The sequence below is a fragment of the Hemiscyllium ocellatum genome, chromosome 7, assembly GCF_020745735.1.
Source record: "Hemiscyllium ocellatum isolate sHemOce1 chromosome 7, sHemOce1.pat.X.cur, whole genome shotgun sequence".
In the NCBI taxonomy this organism is placed as follows: domain Eukaryota; kingdom Metazoa; phylum Chordata; class Chondrichthyes; order Orectolobiformes; family Hemiscylliidae; genus Hemiscyllium; species Hemiscyllium ocellatum.
In genome coordinates, this window is record NC_083407.1 from 70505904 (window position 1) to 70531543 (window position 25640).

Genomic DNA, 25640 nt, shown 5'->3' on the forward strand with positions numbered 1-25640 from the left:
AATAAACAGTTTAATTCTCCCTACAAATTATGCATTTGACTTCTGACAGTATTGATAACATAAGACAAACATAATCCATTAAGACTTGGAATCCTATAATTGAAGGTGGAATTACAAGTCATCGTGCACCCTTGGAGGCAGCACAGTGGCTCAGTGGTTAGCACTGCTGCCTCATAGCGCCAGGGACACAGGTTCAATTCCCACCTTGGGTGACTGTCTGTATGGAGTTTGTACATTCTCCCCGTGTCTGCGTGGTTTTTCTCTGGTTTCCTCCCACAGTCCAAAGATATGCAGGTCAGGTGAATTGCCCATTGTGTTAGGTGCATTAGTCAGGGGGGGAATGGGTCTGGATGGGTTACTCTTTGGAAGGTCAGTGTGGACTTGTTGGGCTGAAGGGCCTGTTTCCACACTGTAAATAATCTAATCTAATCTATAAGAGAGGTAGGGCCAGGCCATTCAGCCACTTGACAATATTGTACCATTTGATTAGGTCTTAGCTGGTATGTACTTCAATGTCTGAAGAAGAAATCCTAGATAAGTTTCCTTTTGAGACAAAATAGTGATGTGGTAATTTGTTTCAGTTATAGTGCCTGACATATTCACTTACATAACACACCAACTAAAATTTAAAAGTAACTTAATAATTGTAAAGCATTTCAGAAGATGCTGAGGGCATGGTAATGTGTCAAAGAGTCTAAATGAGAAAAGCACAGCAGGTCAGGCAGCATCCGAGGAGCAGGAAAATTGACGTTTCGGGCAAAAGCCCTTCATCAGGAATACAGACAGGGAGCCTCCGGGTGGAAAGATAAATGGGAGGGGGTGGGGCTGGGAGAAGGTAGCCAAGAGTACAATAGATGGCTGGGGGTGGGCATGAAGGTGATAGGTCAGAGAGGAGGGTAGAGCGGATAGGTGGGAGGGAAGATAGGCAGGTAGGACAGGTCATGAGGGCAGCGCTGAGCTGGAAGGTTGGAACTGAGGTTAGATGGGGGAAGGGGAAATGAGAAAACTGGTGAAGTCCACATTGATGCCCTTGGGTTGAAGTGCTCCGAGGTGGAAGATGAGGCATTCTTCCTCCAGGCGTCGGGTGGTGAGGGTGTGGCGGTGCATGCCTTCGGCAGAGTGGGAGGGACAGTTGAAATATTGGGCCAAGGAGTGGTGGTGTTGATTGGTGCGGGTGTCCCAGAGATGTTCCCTAAAGCGCTCTACAAGAAGGCATCCGGTCTCCCCAATGTTAAGGAGACCACATCAGGAGCAACGGATAGAATAAATTGCATTGATGGATGTGCAGGTGAAACTTTGCTGGATGTGGAAGGCTCCTTTGGGGCCTTGGATGGAGGTGAGGGGGGAGGTGTGGGCACAGATTTTGCAATTCCTGCAGTGGCAGGGGAAGGTGCCACTATGGGAGGGTGGGTTGTTGGGGATAGGGTGGAAGGTGATGACGGTGATGGGGTGGGTGGGGGGGGGGTAGGAATCTGTCCTTGTTGCGGTTGGAGGGATGGTGTTTGAGGACGTGGATGAGATGCGTTGGAGGGCATCTTTAACCACGGGGGAAGAGAAATTGCGGTCATTAAAGAAGGAGGCCATCTGTTGTGTTCTGTGGTGGAAGTGGTCCTCCTGGGAGCAGATACAGCAGAGGCGGAGGTATTGGGAATATGGAATAGCATTTTTGCAGGAGGTAGGGTGGGAAGAGTGCAATCCAGGTAGCTGTGGGAGTCGGTGGGTTTGTAAAAAAATGCCATTGTCAAGTCGGTCGTCATTGATGGAGATAGATAGGTCCAGGAAGGGGAGGGAGGTGTCAGAGATGGTCCAGGTGAATTTAAGGTTGGGGTGGAATGTGTTGGTGAAGTTGATGAACTGCTCAACCTCCTCACGGGAGCATGAGGCGGCACCAATGCAGTCATCAGTGTAGCGGAGGAAGATGGACTGTTCTATGTAGCTGACAAACAGACAAGCATTGCTGGGGCCCATGTGGGTGCCCATGGCTATCCCTTTCATCTGGAGGAAGTGGGAGGATTCGAAGGAGAAATTGTTAAGGGTGAGGACCAGTTAAGCCAAATGAATGAGTGTGTTAGTGGAAGGGTACTGTTGGGGACATTGGGAGAGGAAGAAGCGGAAGGCTTGGAGGCAGATGGAGGTGTAGAGGGATTGGATGTCCATGATGAAGATGAGGTGTTGGTGGCCAGGGAAATGGATGTCTTGGAGGAGGTGGAAGGCGTGGGTGGTGTCTCGAATATATATGGGGAGTTCCTGGACAAGGGGGGATAGGACAGTATCAAGGTAGTTAATATCAAATATTAGTATTATATTTTCAACAATTCATATTTTGTGTTTGAACTTCTATTTATTACTGAATAAAATGTAAGTGCCAATATCATTTTATTAAAAATGGTTATTGTGAAAAAAATACTTACCGACTTGATCCTTTGCTACCAGTGTGATTTCACGTGGTACACTGTATCCAGCATCATTCTGTGCTATTACTCTGAAAGTGTATTCCTTTCCTTCTTCCAGTTCATTTGTTATAAATTGCAACTTCTTAGCTCTCATCAATTCTTTCCATCTGTCCTCCTGAACCATCATTTCAACAACGTAAGCAGTAATCCGGCTTCCTCCATCACTGATTGGTTTTTTCCATGTCAAAGTGCAAGAAGTTTTGGAGACAGCTGCAGCCTTCAAGTCTATCACAGGCCCAGGTTCCTCTGCATTATACAATACATAATTTTAGTGGAAACAATTAAGACAAACAGAATTTTGGTCTGCATTATACCATTAAAAGTAACCAGGACTTACCTGAAGCTCTCACAGCATCTTTTGTCTCACAAGGTTCACCAATGCCATACTCATTTTCAGCTAGAACTCGGAAGTAGTAATATTTACTTTCTTCCAGATTAATAATCCTGAAACTAGTCTTGGCACATTCAGTTGCTACTGTTGACCATGCCTTTCTTTCAGCATCTCGTTTCTCTACAATGTAATTTTTAACTGGACTGCCGCCATCCACCAGAGGAGGATCCCATGATATAACAGCAAAATCCTTTGCTGTTTCTTTAACAATAAGATTAACTGGAGGACCAGGAGTATCTAATTAAGAAATAAAAATAAAAAGTTAAATCACACTGAATAAAACAATTACAATAAAACTGCTTTACATGAATAAAATTTAACTTAATATGACAAGAAATAATTAGTCACAACATACCAAGAACTTTTACATTAAGTGTGTATGCTTTTGTTCCACTGCTATTTTGTAGAGTTAGAATGTACTTTCCAGCATCATATCGATTCACATTTTCACAGTACAACATAGTGTCATAATCCGAAGTTCTGATTTCAAGCCCTTGCCTTTCCTGGATGTTGGCATCTACTTTAGACCAGGTAATCTTTGGTGGAGGCCGACCCCTCACTGGCACATAGATTCTCATTGTGACACCAGCACGTAGAATAAGCACCTTCCTTAAATCAGCGTCAAGCTCTGCTTCAGGAGCAACTGTTCATGAAAAAAAATATAAATACATTTTCATTATTAAACTTTATACAAATATATCAAAATCACATTGTATGGCATAGAGTTGTTTCCATCAAACAGATCTTTTCAACTATCCAGAGAATATCTTCACTTCAATCTGTCTGTTCAATCAGATCCTAGATCCATGTCCCAGGAACTAATAATGTCCTAGGTCACCCCTTGGATCATTTGGTTCAGTTACAAAATTATCTTCTGTACAACTAGATACCTTTAAATGATTTTTCCATGCAATTAAGACAAAACATTTGCACAAAAATAATCAGAAATGACTCGTAAAATTTCCATCTAATTTTGTGGATGCTTGAATATTTCCTCATTTTTATTAAAAAAATTGATTTCTGTATTCACTTGCCCATTGAAAAAATTGCATCATTGTGCACCATGACTACCCAACCTAAGGAATTTTCCTAAAGACCAGTTGAAAAACATATGAACAATTACAATATGCCAAGATAGGCGTATCTGGTGCTAGTTCCAGCTGGAATACCAGACTCGGTGAAATATGATATATTTGATATATCTGAAATTTCCCTCTATTATTTTATCATAGGATTTAAAATATTTATTTTGAATATGATAGTACTTCCTTATAAATGATGGCAAGAACAAATTCAGAAAAATACTACGAAGGTAAAATACTACAGGCACTGGAAATCAGAAATAAAACCAGAACATTGTGGAAACACTCAGAAAGTCTGGCCGCATTTGTGGATGGAGAAATGGTGTTACCATAGCAGGCCAATGACATTTATCTGAAAGGTACCATCTATCTCTTCACAGATGTTGCCTGACCTACTGAGAAAAATTACGTTTCGCTACAGGACTTAATTTGCTTTACACAAGCAATGAAAACCTACTCAAAATGTCCTTGGCAGTATGTTTCTCCGGCACTTCACTTGGATCACTGTAGCCTATTTTGTTCATGGCGCTTATACGGAAGTTATATTCAGTGCCTTCAGATAATCCTGTAACAATATAGTGTGTATCACGCAGATTCTTTGGTATGTTGCATTTTATCCAGTGTTCTCCATCTGCACGCTTAACTTCAACTAGATATCCCAAGATTGGACTGCCACCATCATATGCTGGTTTAGTCCAAGATAAGCTGATTGTATTGCGAGTTGTATCAATAACTTTTGGGAAGGCAGGTGGTCCTGGAGGATCTGAGTAGAAATAAAATAATTTGCATGAAAATAGTTTAACAAATGTGAATGAATTGTGTCATTGATGTATATGTGTGTAATCACATATCTACTTACATAGAGGATCCAGGGCAAAAGCTGCCTTTGAGGCTTCACTGGGTTTGCCTGGTCCAGCTTTATTCAAGGCAATAACTCGATACTCATACTCAGTGCCTTCTTGAAGCCCTGTAGCTTTAATTGTTCTTTCCAAAACTGGTTTCCGGTTGACCTTTGACCAATTAACAGCCATTGCCTCACGTTTCTCCACTAAATATCCAGTCACAGGAGAGCCACCATCATCTGCTGGTGCTTTCCAGCTAACAGTCATGTGATCTTTGGTGATGTTACTTATTATTGGTGGATCACATGGCCCAGGCACATCTGCAAGTAATACGAATAATGTGCTAAATATTTTTTCATTATTCATCAACTAAAATCAAAAGTTAGCTACCAGAGGGAAAGAAGGTGTTTTACTTACTGTAAGGATTCTTAGCAACAACTGGATGGGTAATGATTGGGTCACCAACACCATATTTGTTTTCTGCACTGACACGGAACTGGTATTCATGTCCCTCTATCAGTTTTTCAATTCCGCACTGTGTAATCTGTAAATTAGCAGTAACTTGAGCCCAATTAGGACGACTTGTCTCACGCTTGTCGACAATATAGTTTGTAATCTCAGCACCTCCATCCTCAAGTGGAGGTTCCCACTTCAGAGTAACGCGATCCGAATAAATATTGTTAACTTTGATAGAAGCTGGTGGACCAGGTTTATCTGACAAATAAACAGAGCATAAGTGTGCGTGAGTATTTGAAAATGAATTACCTAAGGATGAAACTAGCAATTTGTTTTAAAATTTTGCTTTCCATCTTTTCATTTGGTTCTCAAAAATTACACTAATATTTTTTGAAGTTCTTAAAAATATAGCTGGATGTTCACATGCATTTTATTAAGCTAATTTCTAATAAGCAGCAGATTCACACATTCTATGAAACACTTGAAAATATTTTTACCTAATACTTTCAGTTTTATATTAGCTGATTTGGATCCACTTGAATTCTCTGCAACTATAGTGTACTCTCCAGTTTCTTTCCTTTGTACACTATACAATTCGAGCGTGCACAAGTTTCTTGATCTGGCAATTTTAATGCCTTCAGCAGGCAATACTACATTGCCATCTTTCTTCCATGTGATCTTTGGGAAGGGTTTTCCAAAGACATGTGCATCTAGACAAACATTAGATCCAGCCTTTACAGTGATCAGTGCCTTCATGGACACCCCCAGATCAATTCTTGGCGCAACTGTAAATTACACAAAGCATTTTAATATAAATGATATTTCTTAAATTATGTTTAATATTTGATGCCTGAAACATGAAAGTCAGGTAGTAAATAATGCAATGAAGTAAAGCTAATTCATACCTTGCTCTGCCACAATGGTCACTGGATCTGAAGGTTCAGAAGGTTTGCTGATATTAACTGCTGTCTTTGCAATGGCCCTGAATTGATATTGAGCACGTTCTTCAAGATTGGTAACAGTGAATTCTTCATTGGGTACATTTTGGCAACTAGTATTGCATCGTACCCATTTATCACCAGGTAATTTACAGGCTTCAACAAAGTAGCCAATTAGTTTGCTTCCACCATCATGTTTGGGTCTTGTCCAGATTAGAGAAACACTATTGTTCGTGATATCAATAGGTTCCGGTTTGCCAGGTGGATCTGTTATAAAATATAGGTACACATTTCTAAGTTTACACACAAAAATTAAATTAAATTTAAATTATTCCTAAATTTCTTGAAGTTAATTCTAAAAGAACATATTATATTTTAAAAAAACGTTTGGAACACTTACCAATTGGTGTCCTAGCTGTTACAAATTCAGTTGGTTTACTAGGCTTGCTAGATCCTGCTCTGTTCAGTGCACTGACTCTGAAAGTGTATTCCAGCCCTTCAATTAGTCCTGTACATGGGTACTCAGTGGCACGGATAGAAGTGTCATTTGCCTTTACCCAGAGAAGACTATTTCTCTCTTTACGTTCAATGATATATCCTGTGATAGGACTACCACCATCACTTTCTGGTCTGTCCCATGCTACAAATATGCAGTCCTTGTTCACCTTTGTGACGTGCGCATTTCTTGGTTCACTGGGAACATCTGTGATGAAAAACAAATCTATAGTCAGCTCTGAAACCAGACTTTGCATCTTAAGAAAAATGTGCAGCCCAAATATTTTGTAACAGCTTACCAAATTGGTATCTCGCAATCATTCTGTCAGAGGTGAGAGGTTCTGAAATACCAAATCTATTTTCTGCACGAACACGGAACATGTACTCTTGTCCAGGGATAAGCTTTCCAATTCTACAGTTTGTTTTTGTCACAGATGCCACAACGGTAACCCAGTCACCACGGCTTACGTCACATTTTTCTACTACGTAGTTTGTTATGTTGCTGCCACCATCTTCAAACGGAATGTGCCAATTAAGGTTGCATGAATCAGCATCAATTTCTGAAATATCAAACGGTGGTTGTGGTGGTCCAGGAATATCTGAAAAATATCAACCATCAGTAATTAAATAACAGGAGTTTACAATTGGAGCAGTGTGCCATTTGGCCCTTTGAGCCTGTTTCACCATTCATTAAGATCATGGTTAATCATTTGACTCAACAGCCTGTTCCTGCCTCTCCCTCAAACTATTTTTATCCCTTTAACCCCAAGTACTATATCCAACTTCTTCTTGAAGTGCTTTAGCCTTGACTGCTTTCTGCCGTAGCGAATTCTACAGACACACCATTCTTTGGTTGAAGATTTTTCTCATCTCAGTCCTAAATGGTTTACCCATATCCTTAGACTATGACAAAAATTTCTCTCCAAGGATGCTGCCAGACCTGCAATTTCTGCCTTTGTTTCTGATTTCTATCATCCAGAGTTGCTTTGGGTTTTTTTCTTCGACTATGATCCCTGATTCTAATCTGTCCCATCATTGGTAACATGTTGCATCTCCCCTGTCTAGACCTGTTAGATGTTTATAGTTTTCTATGAAATCCTCCCTCATTTGTCTGAAGTCCAGCAAATATAATCGTGACCAATTCAATCATTCATCACATGTCAGACCTTCCATTCCAAGAATTAGTCTGGTAAAACCTTCACTGCACTCCCTCTTTAATAAGAACATCCTTCCTCAGGCAAAGTGACACATAATGTTTCATGTATGTCCTCATGAAAACCTGTTCCTTTACATGAGTCCTTTCACTTTAAAGGCTCATGTGTAATTTGCCTTCCTTCCCACCTGCTGCCCCTGCATGTTCTTTTGTAGAGTCATTGAATCCCTAAAGTTTGGAAACCACAGCTTATGTCACATTTGGCCCATTGAGTCCACACTGACTCTCCAAAGACCATCCCACACAGACACTATTAATATAAAATTGTTTACACAGTTCCAGTTCTTTCAAATATATTCCCTTACACAAGGTAACGAATATACATACCCATTACCACAACTCGAATTTTCTGGGAGGCAACGCCAGAGCTATTTTCTGCAGTAAGTTTGTAGTAGCCACTATCTTTTCTGGTCACATCTTTAATGATGAGCACTGAAGTATCCTTTGTTTTATGCACAACCAGGCGACTAGATGGAATGACATCCTCATCACCTTTCATCCACATGCAAGTTGGTGTAGGCTTTCCAGATATGTGGGCTTCAATTCTAAGCTTCTTCCCAGCTTTGATAGATATTAGTTCAGGCATTATAATCTTTGGTGCAACTGCAAAAAAAAATGTTAATTTATTAAATGTGAAATGTCAATTTTTCAGGTATGTCATACTGAAAATGTGCAAAGTAGCTTCCAGTCTCCCAATAATTATCAGTAATTTGCAAAGTTCCCCAACAGTAGCATTTACTCAGGAAGTCAGGCCTATTATATCAGCATCTTAAATTGCTTAACAAGAAGCTATTTACACATTCTATTATTATCCCACTTTTAGTTCAGTTCCAATTGTAAACTTTTCTCCGTGGTAAAGGATTGAGGAATAATGGTACACTCCAGGATCTGAACAAGATCTAGGGCTTCACTCCAGTGGTGTATTAAGTATTGGATTGTTGGAGATGCCAATTTGATATCATAAGCTGTTAAATTGAGTCATGTTCAAAATATCATTGTATGATTCATTCATGCGGTTTATGAAACCTTGTTAGATGTAAAATGGCCATCATGCTTGTCTAAAACGTTGTGGCTGCTCAACATAAAAAATCATTTAGATGTACTTTTGAGAGATATGATAAAGCATTTCATAAAGGCAACTTATTTCTTTAAAAATACTGGAACCATGCTGCAGAAGTTGCAAGGGTTGCATTTCAACTACCATCATCCGCTAAACCCCTGTAAAGCAGGGAATGAATAATAGAGGTGTGGTTGGGACCTCACCTGTCCATGTGCCAACCAGAAATAACTTTCAGACTATATTGAATGGAAGTTCAGCTAAGACTTCAATTACAACGTCCAAAGAAAGTGACGCAGAATACATAGCATCTGCCAATTCCATTGACCTAGGTGTTAGGAAGCTTAAACAGTGAACTTTAAAGGGACTTTTGGAGTGTACCTCAAAAAGGTATACTCACAGCCCACAAAATTATTTGCTAGGCAATTCTTACACTCCCCCAGAATTTACATCAGAGTCTGAAAAGAAGCAATCTACCAAACCACATGTTGAGCAGCAGTTGGCATCACATTCTTTTATAACAATAGGTACCAACTGGTTACACATGCTTCAGTGGACTTTACATGAAAGGAAAGCAGAGAACTGCACATTAATGAGGCACAAATTTGAAAAGTGTTTGAGCTTCCTGACAGCCTTAATGAAATTGTGTCATACCTAACCTACAAGTATTTCTTGCCTTTTTGTCAAGTTGACTTTAATTTTGCCTTTTATACATGGAAAAAAAAATCATTTACTTACTGAGTTGTTCTTTAATTTCAAAAAGTCCTTCAGTTTCGCGGGGCAAGCTGGTCCCAACAATGTTTCTAGCTGAAACTCTGAATTTGTATTTAATTCCTTCCTTAAGGCCTGTTACAAGAATGGACAGTTCCTTGATTATAGAGTATTTTGTCCACTGTCTCTCAGTTTGACCTTCTACTTGATATTCTACAACATAACCATCAATTTTCGCTCCTCCATCCCTAAGAGGTGGCAACCAAGACAGGGAAGCACTATTCTTCGTTATATCAACGACATCCAATTTCCTGGGTGGATCAGGTTCACCTAAAAATGAAAATTGGAAATTGTTGCTTTGAGATTAATTGATATCAAAATAATAACCAGACAAAGTTAGTAATAACAAAAGGCCATTTGGCCACCCTAGTTACTTTTTTTTTAACCTTTAACAAGAAAAGTGCAAAACATTAACTACTCACTGATTGGATCTCTGGCCAGAATAGGTTTGGCAATGTCTTTGGGAACCCCAGGACCATATTGGTTGACAGCAGTTACTCTGAAATAATATTCTTTTCCGGGTTCTAAGCCAGTCACATTGAAACTCGTTTTCTTCAAGTCTTGTGTCACTGTGCCCCAGGTCTTTCTGTCTGCTTCTCGTTTCTCCACAATATAGTGAGTCACTTGGCTGCCACCATCATTTTCAGGTGGTGACCAAGACAAATGACATGATGTCTTTGTAACATCTGAAGCTTTAAAGTCTGAGACAGGCCCAGGTGTGTCTGAAAACAAAAGAAAAACAACTTTGAAAAAAATCAAGCTTTATCAAGGAATAGTATACAAAGAAGCTCGTCCTTCAGACTGTTAAGTCTCTGCCAGCTCAGCTAAAGAGTAAGCATCTAGTCTCATTGCCCTGCCCATTCCCCACATCACTGCTATTTGTTTCTTCTTTCTTTATCCAAACTCCTTTTGAAATCTAATATGGAATCTATTTCCACTACTCTATCACACAGTGAATTCCAAATCCTAAACATTCAATACATACAAATATTTTTCTCATTGCTTCTGTTTTTTTGCCAGTTACCTGAAATCTTGCACCCTCTGGCTCTCAAATATTCAGTCATTGTGAACTATTTCTCTTTATTTACTCAATATAAACCATTCATGATTTTAAATGCCTTGGCTGAAGTTCTTCTTAATCTTAATCAAGTAACTCTAGCTTCTCCAGTCCATGAGCCATAATAATAATCCCTAAGCTCTGGAACTATTTTAGTAACTTTCTTTCATAGCTCCTCCAAAGCCTTCATGTTTCCACCTAAAACGTAGCACCCAAAATTGGGCATGATACTCATGCTGGGGCCACATTAGTGTTCAATACAGCTTTTGGATAACTTCCTAGTTTTTGCATTCAGTACCTCTATATATAAAGCCCAGGATCACTTTATTAATCACTCCTGCCACTTCCAAAGATTTGTGCCCATCATTCCTGGATCTCTCTGCTCTTGTATCATCTTTAAAATTGTACCATTGGCTTTGATTTCAAAATGTAATACCCTACACCATTTTGTGTTGAATTGCACATGCCGTATGTCCTCCCAGTCTACAAGTCTACACATCCTCCTGAAGTCCACTGATAGCTTCTTCACTGTTGACTATGTTTCCAACTTTTAGATCATTTACAAATTTAAATTGTGCCCAGCACCCCAGAATGTAACTTGTGATAACAGCAGGTCCTTTTGGCAAACCTGAGACTTGTACCATATACTCCTGCCTGGTTCAAAAGACAGCTCTTAACCATAGTTCTATGTTTTTTATCACTGACACAACTTTGTAGCTGTGTTGCTTTTATAACTGCCTTTAGAGCCTACCATGTGATACATTACCAAGTTCTGGATTAGTGGTGCTGGAAAAACACAGCAGTTCAGGCAGCGTCTGAGGAGCAATAAAATCGACATTTCGGGCAAAAGCCCTCCATTCCTGATGAAGGGCTTTTGCCCGAAACGTCGATTTTACTGCTCCTCGGATGCTGCCTGAACTGCTGTGCTTTTCCAGCACCACTAATCCAGAATCTGGTTTCCAGCATCTGCAGTCATTGTTTTTAACATACATTACCAAGTGACTTGAAATTCTAAATAAACAAAATCAACTGAAGAGATAAAATGCACATTCTGTTAGGTCATCAAAAATTTCTATCAAATTAGACCTTAACAAATTTGTGCTGGCTTATTAGTCCATGTTTATCCACATGGTTACTAACACTCTCCCCATTTATTGTTTCAAAATGATTGCCTACTACTGACATTTAACTGGCTGGTCTACACGTAACAGATCTATCCCATTATTTTTGAATAAGGTTCAAATCCTCTGCCATCACTCCTGTAATAAGAGCCAGTGCCTCCAAAACTTCTGGCCTTATTTCAGTCAACATTCCAGGATGCATCTCATCTGTACTAGGTAACCTATCACTTTTATTCCTGTACCTCCTCTTTAGCTATTGTGATCACTCCTGTATTGCAACAAATGTCTCACTTACCATGTGTTTGTCAAAAAGTTTTCTTCTTGTTGAACCTCAGCCAAGCCTTCTGTTTTTACCATTAACTATTTTGGTACATTTTCTTTTATAATTGAGACCTGCATACCTATGATAACCCTCTACTATTAATAAAGCTTTGATGACCTTTGGATTTCCATTTAGGTTAGTTGCTAATTAAATCTCATACTGTTTTCTTTACCCATCCTATTTTCTTTTACACTTCACAATGCTTTTTGTAACCAGTCTGATTGTCCTTTTCATTTTCCTTGGGGGTGCTTTTGCTAACACTGTTGGGAAGGTCTAAACTAATGTGGCAGGGGTTTGGGAACCAAATGAGGTTAGAGGACAGTAAGAAAGTAGTAACTAAAGCCTGTAAGGAACTAGATAAAGAAGTCAGCGTGACAAAGGGGAAGAGGAGGCAGGGAGCAGATGATGAATGCAATGGGACTGGTGGTCTGAGGTACATTTATTTTAATGCAAAAAGTATACTAGGTAAGGAGGATGAACATAGGGCTTGGATTAGTACCTGGGAGCATGATGTTATTGCTGTCACTGAGATTTGTTTGGGAGAAGAGCATGATTGGCAACTAAACATCCCAGGATATCGATACTTCAGGTGGGATAGGGAGGTAAAAGGGGTGGAGGAGTTGCATTACTGGTCAAAGAAAATATCACAGCTGAGCTAAGGATGGCACTATGGAAGATTCGAGCAGTGAGGCAATGTGGGCAGAGCTCAGAAATAGGATGGGTGCTATAACAATGTTGGGGCTGTATTATAGGCCTCCCAACAGCGAACGTGAGGTAGAAGAACAAATATGTAAACAGGTCTTGGAACGATGTAGGAGCAACAGGGTGGTGGTAATAGGAGATTTTAATGTTCCCAACATTGACTGGGATTCAATTAGTGTTAGAGGTCTAGATGGAGCAAAATTTGTAAGGAACATCCAGGAGCGATTTCTAGATCAGTATGTAAATAGTCCGAAGGGGCCACTTTGAACCTGGTGTTGGTAAATGAGCCCGGCCAGGTGGTTGATGTTTCAATAGGAGATTACTTTGGGAATAGTGATCACAATTCCATAGGCTTTAGCATATTCATGGACAAAGATGAGAGTGGTCTTAAAGGAAGAGTGCTAAACTGGGGGAATAAAATGAGGACTGCAAATGCTGGAGATCAGAGCTGAAAAATGTGTTGCTGGAAAAGCGCAGAAGGTCAGGTAGCATCCAAGGAGCAGGAGAATCGATGTTTCGGGCATAAGCCCTTCTTTAGGAATGAGGAAGGTGTGCCAAACAGGTTATGATAAAAGGTAGGGAGGAGGGACTTGGGGGAGGGGCATTGGGAATGTGATAGGTGGAAGGAGGTTAAGTTGAGGGTGATAGGCCGGAGAGGAGGTGGGGGCGGAGAGGTCGGGAAGAAGATTGCAGGTCAAGAAGACGGTGCTGAGTCCAAGGGTTGGGACTGAGATAAGGTGGGGGGAGTGGAAATGAGGAAGCTGGAGAAATCTGCATTCATCTCTTATGGTTGGAGGGTGCCTAGGAGGAAGATGAGGCGCTCTTCCTCCAGGTGGCGTGTTGCCATGGTCTGGCGATGGAGGAGGCCAAGGACCTACATGTCCTTGGCGGAGTGGGAGGGGGAGTTAAAGTGTTCAGCCACGTGGGGTTGTTGGTTTGGTTGGCGCGGGAGTCCCAGAGGTGTTCTCTGAAACGTTTTGCAAGTAGGTGGCCTGTCTCCCCAATATAGAGGAGGCCGCATCGGGTGCAGTGGATGCAGTAAATGATGTGTGTGGAGGTGCAGGTGAATTTGTGACGGATATGGAAGGATCCCTTGGGGCCTTGGAGGGAAGTGAGAGGGGAGGTGTGGACGCAAGTTTTGCATTTCTTGCAGTTGCAGGGGAAGGTGCCGAGATGGAGGTTGGTTTGGTGGGGGGTGTGGACCTGACAAGGGAGTCGCGGAGGGAGTGGTCTTTCCGGAATGCTGATAGGGGAGGGGAGGGAAATGACGAAGGATGATACAATGTATCTGGAGGTTGGGGGAGTGGTAGGTGAGGACCAGTGGGGTTCTGTCCGGGTGGCGATTGGAGGGGCGGGGTTCAAGGGCGGAGGAGTGGGAAGTGGAGGAGATGCGGTGGAGAGCATCGTCAACCGCGTCTGAGGGGAAATTGCGGTCTGTAAAGAAGGAGGCCATCTGGGTTGTTCGGTATGGGAATTGGTCCTCCTGGGAGCAGATGCGGCGGAGGCGAAGGAATTGGGAATATGGATGGCATTTTTATAGGGGGCAGGGTGGGAGGAGGTGTAATCTAGGTAGCTGTGGGAATCGGTCGGTTTATAGTAAGTGTCCGTGTTGAGTTGGCTGCCCGAGATAGAAATGGAGAGGTCTAGGAAGGGGAGGGAGGAGTCTGAGATGGTCCAGGTAAATTTGAAGTCGGGGTGGAAGGTTTTAGTAAAGTAGATGAACACGGACATGGTAGAGGCAGGAACAATAGCATCATTGAAGACAGATACATGAATGGGCAGGGGACAAAGGGATACAGATCTTTAGAGAATAGGTGACAGATTTAGATAGAGGATCTGGATCGGCGCATGCTTGGAGGGCTGAGGGCCTATTCCTGTACTGCAATTTTCTTTGTTCTTCGTTCAAGTTGACATCTGCCAGAGCCCCCCTTTTTCATATTCAATTTATCCTCAAAATCCTTTATCAACCAAACAAGTTCAGCTTTTCCTGTCCTCCCTTTAAGCTAGTGGAATACGCATTGACTGAATCATCTTTTCTGTTCAGGCAGCTCATTACCCTCTGCCTGCCAGTTTGTTTCCAATTTAACCAAGCTTCAATTCGCAGAAGTCAAACTTCATTTCTTAAGTATTTTTATTTCACTTTACTCCTTGTCCTTCTCCATAATTATTTTGACATTATCATGTGATGATCACCATTGCTGAGATATTTCCTCACCGTGATATTTTCCACTTGTCCCATTTCATTTCCCGGAGCACGGGATGCAGCGATTACTCCATTCACATGGGATAGTAAACATTCTGAATAAGGAAACTTCCCCTGAGCATACTTAAGAAATTCCTCTCCAGTTCAGACCAAAAAACATCTAAAATGTATATTACTCACCCAGAACTTTAACGTTCACAAACACTGCCTTTTCGCCCGCTGCATTTACAAGTGTAAGTGAATATTTGCCAGAATCATCACGAGTACTATCAGGAATGACGAGAAAAGCCATTGTGTCGAGTAAGTCTACTTGACCCTTTCTGACAACATTGTCTATTCCCACTCTCTTCCAGGTGACTTTAGGTTCAGGACGTCCTCTGATGGTAGCAAACAACCTGATAGGACATCCTGCTCTGACAGTTACAGCTTTTCTTAGGCTTGCATCTAAATCAATCTCTGGTGGTTCTGAAAAATAAAAATCAATTGTGGATATGAAATCATGTCATAAAGAGATGATACTAGATTTAAACAAAATTGTTTAATTTATACCACAAGAAGGAAAACAGCAAAATGCAGGGCCTACCCAACACTTCCTTTGGTGATACTGCCTCCTTTAGTTGAGCAGGCCGACCAATTCCGATCTGGTTCTGTGCAGAAACCCTGAATTCATATTCTTCTTTCTCATTGAGGCCGATCATGGTGAACTGAGTAACAACAAGCTGGGCTGCAACATTACACCTCTTCCAGCCTTCTTCAGGTAATTTGCTGACACCTTTTGGTCTCATTTCAACAATATAACCAGTGATAGGGGAACCACCATCATACACCGGCTTTGACCAGCCAAGGGTCAAGGAGGTCTTTGTGCTATCGACCACCTTTAGACCAGTTGGAGGACCAGGAGGTTCTGTACACAGAGAAATAGGAAATGAATCAAGTAAAAGTTAAAGAGTGACAAGGAAGCAAACTATTGATGCTTAACAAAATGCACAAAAAGGTTATAAAATAAATACCCATTGGATCCTTTGCTATTGCTGGTTTCGATGGTGGACTTGGGTCTCCTAATCCAACTTCATTTTCGGCTTTGACACGGAACTGGTATTCATGGTCAGGAATCAGATTTGTAACCCTCATTCGTCTCTCTGGGATTGGACTCTTTGTAACTGCTACCCATCTTAAAGATTGTTTCTCTTTCTTTTCTAATATATATCCTGTGATTGATTTTCCCCCATCATCTTCTGGGGCATTCCACACAACAGTCATTTCTTCCTTTGCAACTTTAGTGATTTCTGGTGCATCGGGAGGACCAGGTCTATTAAACTGTGTCTTGGCTACAATTGGCTTTGTTTCTGTTGGTGGACCTGTACCTATTTTGTTTTCTGCACGAACTCTGAAGATATATTCGTTTCCTTCAATAAGACGAGTGACATTTGCATAATCGGTAATTATAGAAGAGGAATACATGGACCAGACCATTCTCTTACTTTCACACTTCTCCAGAACATAGTTTTGAATTTCACAACCACCATCATCTTCTGGTGGGTCCCAGCTGACTGTACACCTATCACTTGCAATGCCAGAGACCTTTAGATTTCTGACTTCACTTGGTATATCCAAAACGTTCACAGTAGCATATGCTGTAAAGCTACCAGCTGGATTAGTTGCAGTGATTACATATTTGCCACTGTTTTCACGTTTAGCTTTAGTTATAGTGAGTTTGGATGTATCAGCGGTTGTTTCTACCTTAGCTCGAGGTGATCTGTTAAGATCAACTGCATCTTTGTCCTTTATCCAAACAACTTCTGGTTGAGGTTTGCCTCTGAGACTTGCTTCAATTTTGATGGGTTCACCTGCTCTTACAGTGAGTACTCCAGCTAGCTTTAGATCCAAGACTGGCTTCTGCATTTCTTGTTTAACAATAACATAATCGGTCTTCACCCAGTTGCTTTCACCGCCTTCATTCTTAGTTTGGACTCTAAACTGATAGGTCTTGTTCTCAATACATCGGTCAGCCATGAAACTAGTATCTTTAATACTTCCTTTATGCATTCTTTCCCATTCATCCGAATCTTTTAATCTTCTTTCAACATGATATGACAGGTTAGGACTACCACCATCATAATCAGGTCTTCTCCATTTAAGCAGAACAAATGTCTTTCCTATATCAGCAACATGGAAATTTTCAGGTTCTCCAGGTCTTTCAACTGGATCTATAGCTAAGATTGGTGTTTTGGTTTCAATAGTTGGACCCAGTCCTACTTTGTTTTCTGCACACACACGGAATAAGTATTCATGATTTGTTGTAAGTGGAACTTTGACCACACGTTTAGTCAAATCAGATGAAATCACAGACCACCCTCTCTGGCTGGGGTGTCGGCTTTCTGCTATGTAGTTAGTAATTTCGGAGCCTCCATTATCATCTGGATTTTCAAAGGCAAGCATACAGGAATCTTTAGTGACATAGCTTACCTTGATATTCTTACAAGGGCCAGGTCTATCAAGAACATTCACAGTGACAGCAGCTTGGGCATGTCCACTACTATTTTTGGCGACAATATGATATTTACCATGGTCAGCTCTGGTTGACTCTCGAACCAACAGCTGTATAACAGGGTAGTCATTATTCATTATTATACGTTTGTCAGGAACAAGTACCCTGCCTTCCTTTGACCATGTAATTTCTGGATCTGGTCTGCCTTTAACACGGCCAGTTATGTTAATAGTTTGTCCCACACGAACCGTGACCAGCTCACGACAAGCAACATCCAGGTCTAGCTCTGGAGGATGAAGAATGTCCTTACAGATTACAGATTCTGGTAGTTCTCTTGGCTCACCTTCACCAACAATATTGGCTGCCTTTATACGGAATCGATATTCATTGCCCTCAATAAGACCAGGTACTCTGAAAGCACACTGCTCAATTAAGCTATCTTTGTTAATTCGATTCCATGTGGTTGTATTTGCTTTCTGACATTCTACAATATATCCTAAAATTGGACTGCCACCATCCTTGATGGGCTTGGTCCAAACTAAATCAACAGTTTCTCTTGTCTTATCTTTTAGTTTAGGATTGATCGGTGGTCCGGGTGGTCTAATGGGACGCTTTGCTGAGACAGGATCAGAGATTGGCGACGGTTTACTTAGACCAGCAATATTTTCTGCAAATATTCTGAATTCATATACATTTCCTTCAAAGAGTCCAACAGTTCTCAGTTTTAAATCTAGTATTGGTGTCTTATTCACTCGTATCCATTTACCAGTTGTTTCTCTGCGTTCCACAAGGTAACCGATGACTGGGCTACCACCATCGTACTTCGGTACACCCCAAGAAACTGTTACTGCGTTTTCTGTGATATCAGAAACAGCTGGCTTAGTAGGTGGACCTGGAACATCAAACATGTACTTGGCAACAGTTGGCATAGACTCCAGTGGTTCACCAATGCCAATTTTGTTTTCTGCACGAACACGCATAACATATTCACATCCTTTCTGAAGACGTGGAATCTTAACTTGGGTGCTTGTGCTTCCAGTGCTAACAACACCCCAGGTTTCTTTTTTAGATTCCCGTTTCTCAACAATGTAATTCATGACAGGACTTCCTCCATCATCCTTAGGTGGACGCCAAGAAATAATCATGTGCTGTGGTGTTACTTCGAGGATATTGATTGGACCAACTGGAGGACCGGGAACGTCCAGGACTGTTAAATGTAGACCCACTGTCTTGCTACCAGCTAGATTGGAAACAGTAAGTAAATATTCACCAGTATGTTTTCTGGTACAATCTTTAATAGTAAGGACTGTTGAATGGCTGTCAGTGACGATTTTGTAATTGCCTTCTGATTTAAGCTCAGTGTTGTCAGTGACCCACTTCGCCGAAGGAGGAGGAATACCTCGCATGAAAGCAGGAAGTACAACCGTGCTGCCAGCTTTCACAACAAGACCTTCAATCAACTTCACATCAATATCCACAGTTGGGGATACTATAAAATAAAAGCATACATGAACAAATGAGTATCATGAAAACATCAATGAAATTCAGATTGAAAGCAGTGCAACACAAAGCAAATGAGTCAATATAATTAACCAACCTAATTTCTCCTGGCATAGGATGGGCACTGTTGTGTCTGGACGACCAAGCCCAGCTGCATTTTGAGCTTTGACACGGAACTTGTATGTCTTTCCTTGTTCTAAACCAGTTACCACACATTCTGGTATGCTAACAGTTTTGAATTTAATCCAGTCTTTTGCTCCTTCTTCCTGGTATTCAACTAAAAATCCTGTGATTTCAGAGCCTCCATCACGATCTGGATAATTCCAAAGAAGAGACACTTCTGTCTTATCCACATCAACATGGTGCAAATTCTTTGGTGGGCCAGGGGGAGCTATAAAAATAAGAGAGCACAATAATTTAGGTGCTGTGGACGGGTGAAGAAGTTGAGTTTGAATAATTGAAATTATTAACTTTAGCAAATAGAATCTTACATATTGGGTCGATTGCCTTTATGGGTTTACTTGATTCAACAAAGCTACTTCTACCGTACTGATTTTCAGCAGCCACACGGAACAAATACTGTGTGCCTTCCATTAAGTACTTAGCCATAATGCTGTGCTTTTTGGTTGTAGATGAGACGGGGATCCATTTAGGAGCTGCAACATCTCGCTTCTCAATTATATAGTTTGAGATCACAGCACCGCCATTATCCTCTGGTTCCTTCCATGTCAGATAGCATGAATCTTTTCTAACCTCACTAATGTTCAAGTTACGAGGTGGACCCGGTTTATCTGAAAATAATTGGCAGATTTTTAATGTGGGGGAAAAAGGCATATAGATCAAGACTGAGTTAAGTGTACATATTGTTTCTTTCTGCTCTTGCTATTTTACCTAGTATTGCAACAGTACATGCAGCACTCTTGCTTCCAGCTTCATTTTCAGCCATGATTGAATAGCACCCACTATCACCTCGAACGGTATTACGGATTTCGAGCTTGCTGCCTACTGGAGTCACTTCAATATCAGCCTTTACCGGCACTTCCATGTCGTTCTTTTTCCATGTGACCTTTGGAAATGGCATTCCCTTTACAGCTGCACTGAGAGTTAAAGTAGTTCCTGCCTTTAGGTTTACACTTCGAGCCATATTGGCATCTACAAACAACTCCGGCGCCTCTGTAGAAGGAAGGAAAATCTTTTGACTGAACAGAATCAGTGACACAAAACAAGATTAATCGTAAAGCTCTTCAATGTGGAAAGACCCACATTGTATTTCTAAAAAAACACTCACCCAGTCTGTCTTTTACTTGCACTGGATCACGGACATAAGCTGGATCTGAGGCACCAGCTTGATTGACTGCAATTACCCGGAATTTGTATGTATCTCCATCAGTAAGACCCGTCACCTTGAAATGAGTGTCAGGGCAGGAATCTGGTGTGTGATTTGCTTTCTTCCATTCTTCCTCACCAATTTTCTGAAACTCCACTAAGTAACCTATTATCTTCCCTCTTCCATCATGGCGTGGAGGTAGCCAAGTTAAGTCAACAGTAGATTTAGTTTTGTCCACTGCTTCAGGATTAATCGGTGGACTTGGTTTGACTGGATAAAAACAGTTAAAAAGATGGCCATCATAAATCTGACAAGAACATTACAAAAGCAATTATTTGAAGGGGAAAAAAAATAAATGAGCACGTTTAATATACCAATTGGATCTTTTGCAAATATGGGTTTAGATGGCGGACTGGGATCACCAACTCCTATTTCATTTTCTGCTGAAACACGGAATTCATATTCACAGCCTTCGAGCAGGTCGGTTACTTTGTATTGAGTGTCTGGGTAAATTGGCTCCATGGATGCTCTGGCCCAGCGATTGGACATGGTTTCTTTCTTCTCCACAATATATCGAGTGATGGGCTTGCCACCATCACGTGGTCTATTCCAAACCACTACTGCAGAATCCTTAGTAACATTCTTTATAATTGGTTGATCTGGTGCTTCAGGAACCCCTTTAGAGAAATGATTTAAAAATGGGAAAAGGAAAAACAAATGAACATTTCTCCATCACATTTATTCGCTATTGAATAATATTACAAAGCTCTTAATCAAATAGGAGAACGTTCACCCTTGTTGTACATACACTTAATAATTAAATTATGTTTAATCCCAAAACTATAAAATGCATGTAATCAAGATTCTATCTTGTTTTAATTGAAAATGATTACGATAAAACGCTAGATTTTAAATTTGCTATTCTAAGTTTTGTTTTGTATTTTTCACAATTAATGCAAGAATTCTAAAGTTTGATACTTACTAAAACGATCTTTGGCTTTCATTTCATCTGAAAGCAATGGATCACTGATTCCGTACATGTTCTCAGCATAGATACGGATAATGTACTCTTTGCCTTCAATTAGTTTTGGAACCTTGCACGCTGTTTTAGTAACTGAAGAAGTAACAGGCATCCAAAGTTCTCGGTGTGTATCTCTTTTCTCAACAATATAATTAGTGATCACACTGCCTCCATCATCAAGTGGGGGTTTCCAAGAAATGGCCATGTGATCTCTGTGAACTTCATTGAACAAAACTGGGCCAACTGGAGGTTGTGGACGATCTGAAAGAAAACAACATGTTTGATTCCTGTTTGCTACTTCAACATTACCACACTTTAAACTAAAAAAAGCATGTGGATAACAAACTTACCGACAACAGTCACATGACAGATACCCTTGCGTACGCCTGTGCTGTTCTCCACCACCACACAATATTTTCCCGAGTCTTCACGAACACCTTTCATAATCGCCAAACTCAGTTTTGTTGGTGTAGTGTTTATCTTGAGGCGTTTAGTTTCTTCAACTGCCTCATCATCTTTAAGCCAAGAAACCTTTGGAGTGGGTTTCCCTTTATATTTTCCTGTCAGGTTGAAAGATTCACCCACGCGCACAATAAACTTTTCGCGGAAATCCAGGTCAATTGTCGGTGGTTCTAAAGATATAAATACATTGTTATTATCTTTCTGGAGAGGAGAAAAACATTTTTCTTAAAAGAATTTGAAGGCAGGCTTACCAAGTTGATCCTTGCATGTTATTGGTTTTGTGCAGAATGATGGTTTGCCTTGTCCAACTTCATTCACCGCACTGACACGGTATTCATAAGTATCACCTTCCCTTAACCCACTGTGTTTGAAAGTCCGATCTAACAATTTTTCTTTGGTAAGTCTGATGAACTTTTCTTTGCCAATAAGACGAGACTCAATAATGTACATTGTGATGTCCGATCCACCATCGTATTTAGGAGGATTCCATTTCAAGCTAACTGATTGCTTTGTGACTTCTGTAACTTCAAGATCTTCAGGGCGTTCAGGGACAGCTACAGGTCAGGAAAATGCATTGAATTTAATGTATTCAGTCATTACAATTGACTTATTTAATACTTAAAGACAGGGAAAATATATACACAGGAGGATCACTTACACATTGGTTCTTTAATTGTGATTTCTTGTGCTGTCTGCACCCATGGACCCATGCCAATGATATTTTCAGCTGCAATTCTAAAGGAATAAACATTTCCTTGAATTAGACCCTGAACGATAGCATTCTGCCTTGTAACTGTGTATGAAACAGGGGACCAGCCTCGACGTTCTGCTTCACGCTTTTCAATGATATAATTGGTAATAGCAGATCCACCATCGTCATCTGGAAGGAACCAAGTTAATTTGCACGAATCACTGGTTAGATTTTCACAGCGGAATGGTTCACCAACTGGCCCAGGAACATCTGTAATTAAAATAACAAATAATTTTATTCAAGTACTTAAGAAAACTATATTGCACTAATTGTAAAATGACAAAATAATATTTACCTAAAACATCAACAATAATTGTCTTTCTTCTTTCACCTCCTGCATTCTTCGCAATGAGATTGTACACACCTTGATGCTTTCTCTGACAATTTTTAATAACAAGAGCAGAACTAATAGCTGTAGTTTCAATTGTAGCTTCTGGTGGTGTTGGTTGATCATCTCTCTTCCATGTGATCTCTGGAGGTGGTTTACCTGACACATATGCCAAGATACGAATGACACCACCAGCATGTACCACAATTCTGTCTCTCACACTGGCATCCAAGTTAATGTCTGGAACAACTAGAATTACAAAAAAAATACATTTTTATTAGTTAAGTATTATTCCCAAAATAATATAAGAGAAATGTCACAGAAGTCTTCCCATTTTTACCTGTTCTATCCTTGACTTCAATGACATCAGTCACCTCTCCTGGTTGGCCAACTCCAGCAGCATTTACTGCTCTTACCCTAAATCTATAGAAACTTCCTTCCTTCAGTCCTGGTACAACAAACTTCATCCCTCGGACTTCTTTGTCTTTTACCTATGAAGACACAGCAGAAAGGACAGAAACATTAGTCAAATCTGAGCAAAAAGGATGGCAGCAAGAAAACTACTTAGTCAAATTGTTATCCCTTTGACATTGCCCTGGAATTGCTACCCTCATAGAATGGTGGAATAAGTCCCTAACTGCAATGCTGTCATGTACATTGCTAAGTGTTCTCATGGAAACGAAGTATGATACATTTCAAGTGGTACAACCTAATTTTTCTGTAATTACTCAGAGGCATGTGGTAGTGCTGGTGGTTGTCATGTTAATGATAATGGGTTAGTAAGGAATTGCTCATCAGGGATTGTTCAACTCCATAGGATAGTTTAGTTAAAACAATAAAACATATTATAAGCTACAAAGAGGCCATTACAGCAATGAACAAATCTTTGTTTGTGCAGCTTACAAGCCCAAAGTGATCACCTACCAGTCAGAGTCACACCATTGCATTAAAACAGCACATGGACTTCTTGAAGACTAAATACATGTACAACATGCCTTTTCCAAAAAGAACTACAACTGTTTACAATAATAAGCAAGCCTATGAATATCTATGAAATAATTGGCAATTTGTTGCTATGTCTTTATCTAGTGGTAGTGACTTGGCCTGGAGATGTTGTCAATTTTCATAATTATTAGTGTGATTGTCTACAGTTATTGTCTGTGTTGTCAATGGACTGCAGTTGCTGTTCCAGAATTTGTATATTGTGACATACAGCAATCAAGTTTTTGTTTAGCCATTGATTGATCTTGATCCTCAAGCTGTTGAAAGTGGTTCAAAACTTCTTGGCATTTTCCGTTTTGTTCCTTAAGAATAATTTTGATTTCTGGATTCTTCTAATTTAATCCAAGTTTTAGTCTTCTGTTGGTCCAATAAATTTTCTCCTCTATAAACAGCTCCAGCCATACCAGATCTACTTTTTCTTTTTGTTTGTTTTGAAGCCTGAACCTATTATATTTGATGCTTTGGTGTTTGTTTGGTTTCCTAGTCATTGTGTCAAATATTGAATTTATTCTTAGGACCTGTAAGCTTTATCAACTTGTGATGATCATTTTGTACTTATTTCTACACTTTGGGTAACTATTCAATGCTATTTACATTGAATTGGTCCATCAAATCTTTCTGGAAATTTTCCATGGGATGGAGGTGACTACTAACTCAACAATTCTGTTTGTTAGCTTCCAGTATGAAAACTTGTATTGGGGAACCCTTTCTCTGTATCCACTGACAAGTTAGTCAATGGATTTCATGTGATTATATCTAAATGGCACGAATCTAGTTAATAACTATGGAAGTTTAATCTAACTCTAAGTTATCTGTCAATGTGACCCATGTAATTTGAGATCTTTCAGCTTTTGGCTATTGGTCCTGATGTGTTAAGTTAAGCAAATCTTAATGACTTGCTTTTCTGTATCAGACACCCTGAACCTAGAAACTATAGTTCTGAATGCTGTTTAAAAATGTTAACTTTTGAAAGGAAGTCTACTGTACTCCCACCTAAAATAGAGTATTTTGTGCACATTTTGACAATCGTCTCTTGTTTACTATTATTCCAGCACAGACTCTGATCAATAGCCTTTCTCAATTGAGTTCAATAGGTCTCTCAATAGGGATTTGGCTGTTATGCAGAATGCTGTGTTTGCAACACTCTCCAGTGACGTAAAGAACAAACTCATCAAAGGCTGTGTCATATAATTAGCATGATTTCAGACTGTTGGCCATGTGTTCTACCCAGGTGAAAGTGAGGACTGCAGATGCTGGAGATTAGAGTCAAGAGTGTGGTGCTAGAAAAGCACAGCTGGTCAGGAAGCATCCGAGGAGCAGGAAGGTTGACATTTCGGGCAAAAGCCATTCATCAGGCATTCCTGATGAAGAGCTTTTGCTCGAAACGTCGATTTTCCTGCTCCTCGGATGTTGCCTGACCTGTAGTGCTTTTCCAGCACCACACTCATGTGCTCTACCTGTAGATTAGCTTGCTTGATGATTGTGCAAGCATTATAGCTCTCATCAATACAATGCTTTCCACTGCTGTTCACCATGTCAAGTTAATGGTAATTGATTAATAAACAATCACACATCAAGGATTGATGAAGTCAATGAATGCATTTACTTGAAACAGTCAAACATATTACAAGCTACGAAGAGGACAGTATTACAGCAAC

At 40.4% G+C, this 25640-nt stretch overlaps 1 protein-coding gene across 1 annotated transcript in view; it reads right to left on the reverse strand.

The window, feature by feature from the left end:
* Window positions 1-25640, reverse strand: part of LOC132817615 (titin-like) — a 350611-nt gene that overhangs the window by 48841 nt on the left and 276130 nt on the right. Inside the window, exons 212-238 of the mRNA XM_060828118.1 lie at window positions 23321-23471; window positions 22948-23229; window positions 22560-22862; window positions 22153-22455; window positions 21790-22071; window positions 21401-21700; window positions 20793-21095; window positions 20380-20688; window positions 19983-20264; window positions 19583-19882; window positions 19189-19482; window positions 16114-19080; window positions 15687-16007; window positions 15284-15568; window positions 10121-10420; window positions 9666-9968; window positions 8198-8473; window positions 6957-7256; window positions 6563-6865; window positions 6130-6429; window positions 5722-6009; window positions 5186-5482; window positions 4786-5088; window positions 4384-4689; window positions 3200-3487; window positions 2791-3081; window positions 2412-2699 (exon numbers count right to left, since the gene is read on the reverse strand). Coding sequence (XP_060684101.1) covers window positions 2412-2699; window positions 2791-3081; window positions 3200-3487; window positions 4384-4689; window positions 4786-5088; window positions 5186-5482; window positions 5722-6009; window positions 6130-6429; window positions 6563-6865; window positions 6957-7256; window positions 8198-8473; window positions 9666-9968; window positions 10121-10420; window positions 15284-15568; window positions 15687-16007; window positions 16114-19080; window positions 19189-19482; window positions 19583-19882; window positions 19983-20264; window positions 20380-20688; window positions 20793-21095; window positions 21401-21700; window positions 21790-22071; window positions 22153-22455; window positions 22560-22862; window positions 22948-23229; window positions 23321-23471 — 10525 coding nt within the window. The remainder of the gene's footprint in view (window positions 1-2411; window positions 2700-2790; window positions 3082-3199; window positions 3488-4383; window positions 4690-4785; window positions 5089-5185; window positions 5483-5721; window positions 6010-6129; window positions 6430-6562; window positions 6866-6956; window positions 7257-8197; window positions 8474-9665; window positions 9969-10120; window positions 10421-15283; window positions 15569-15686; window positions 16008-16113; window positions 19081-19188; window positions 19483-19582; window positions 19883-19982; window positions 20265-20379; window positions 20689-20792; window positions 21096-21400; window positions 21701-21789; window positions 22072-22152; window positions 22456-22559; window positions 22863-22947; window positions 23230-23320; window positions 23472-25640) is intronic.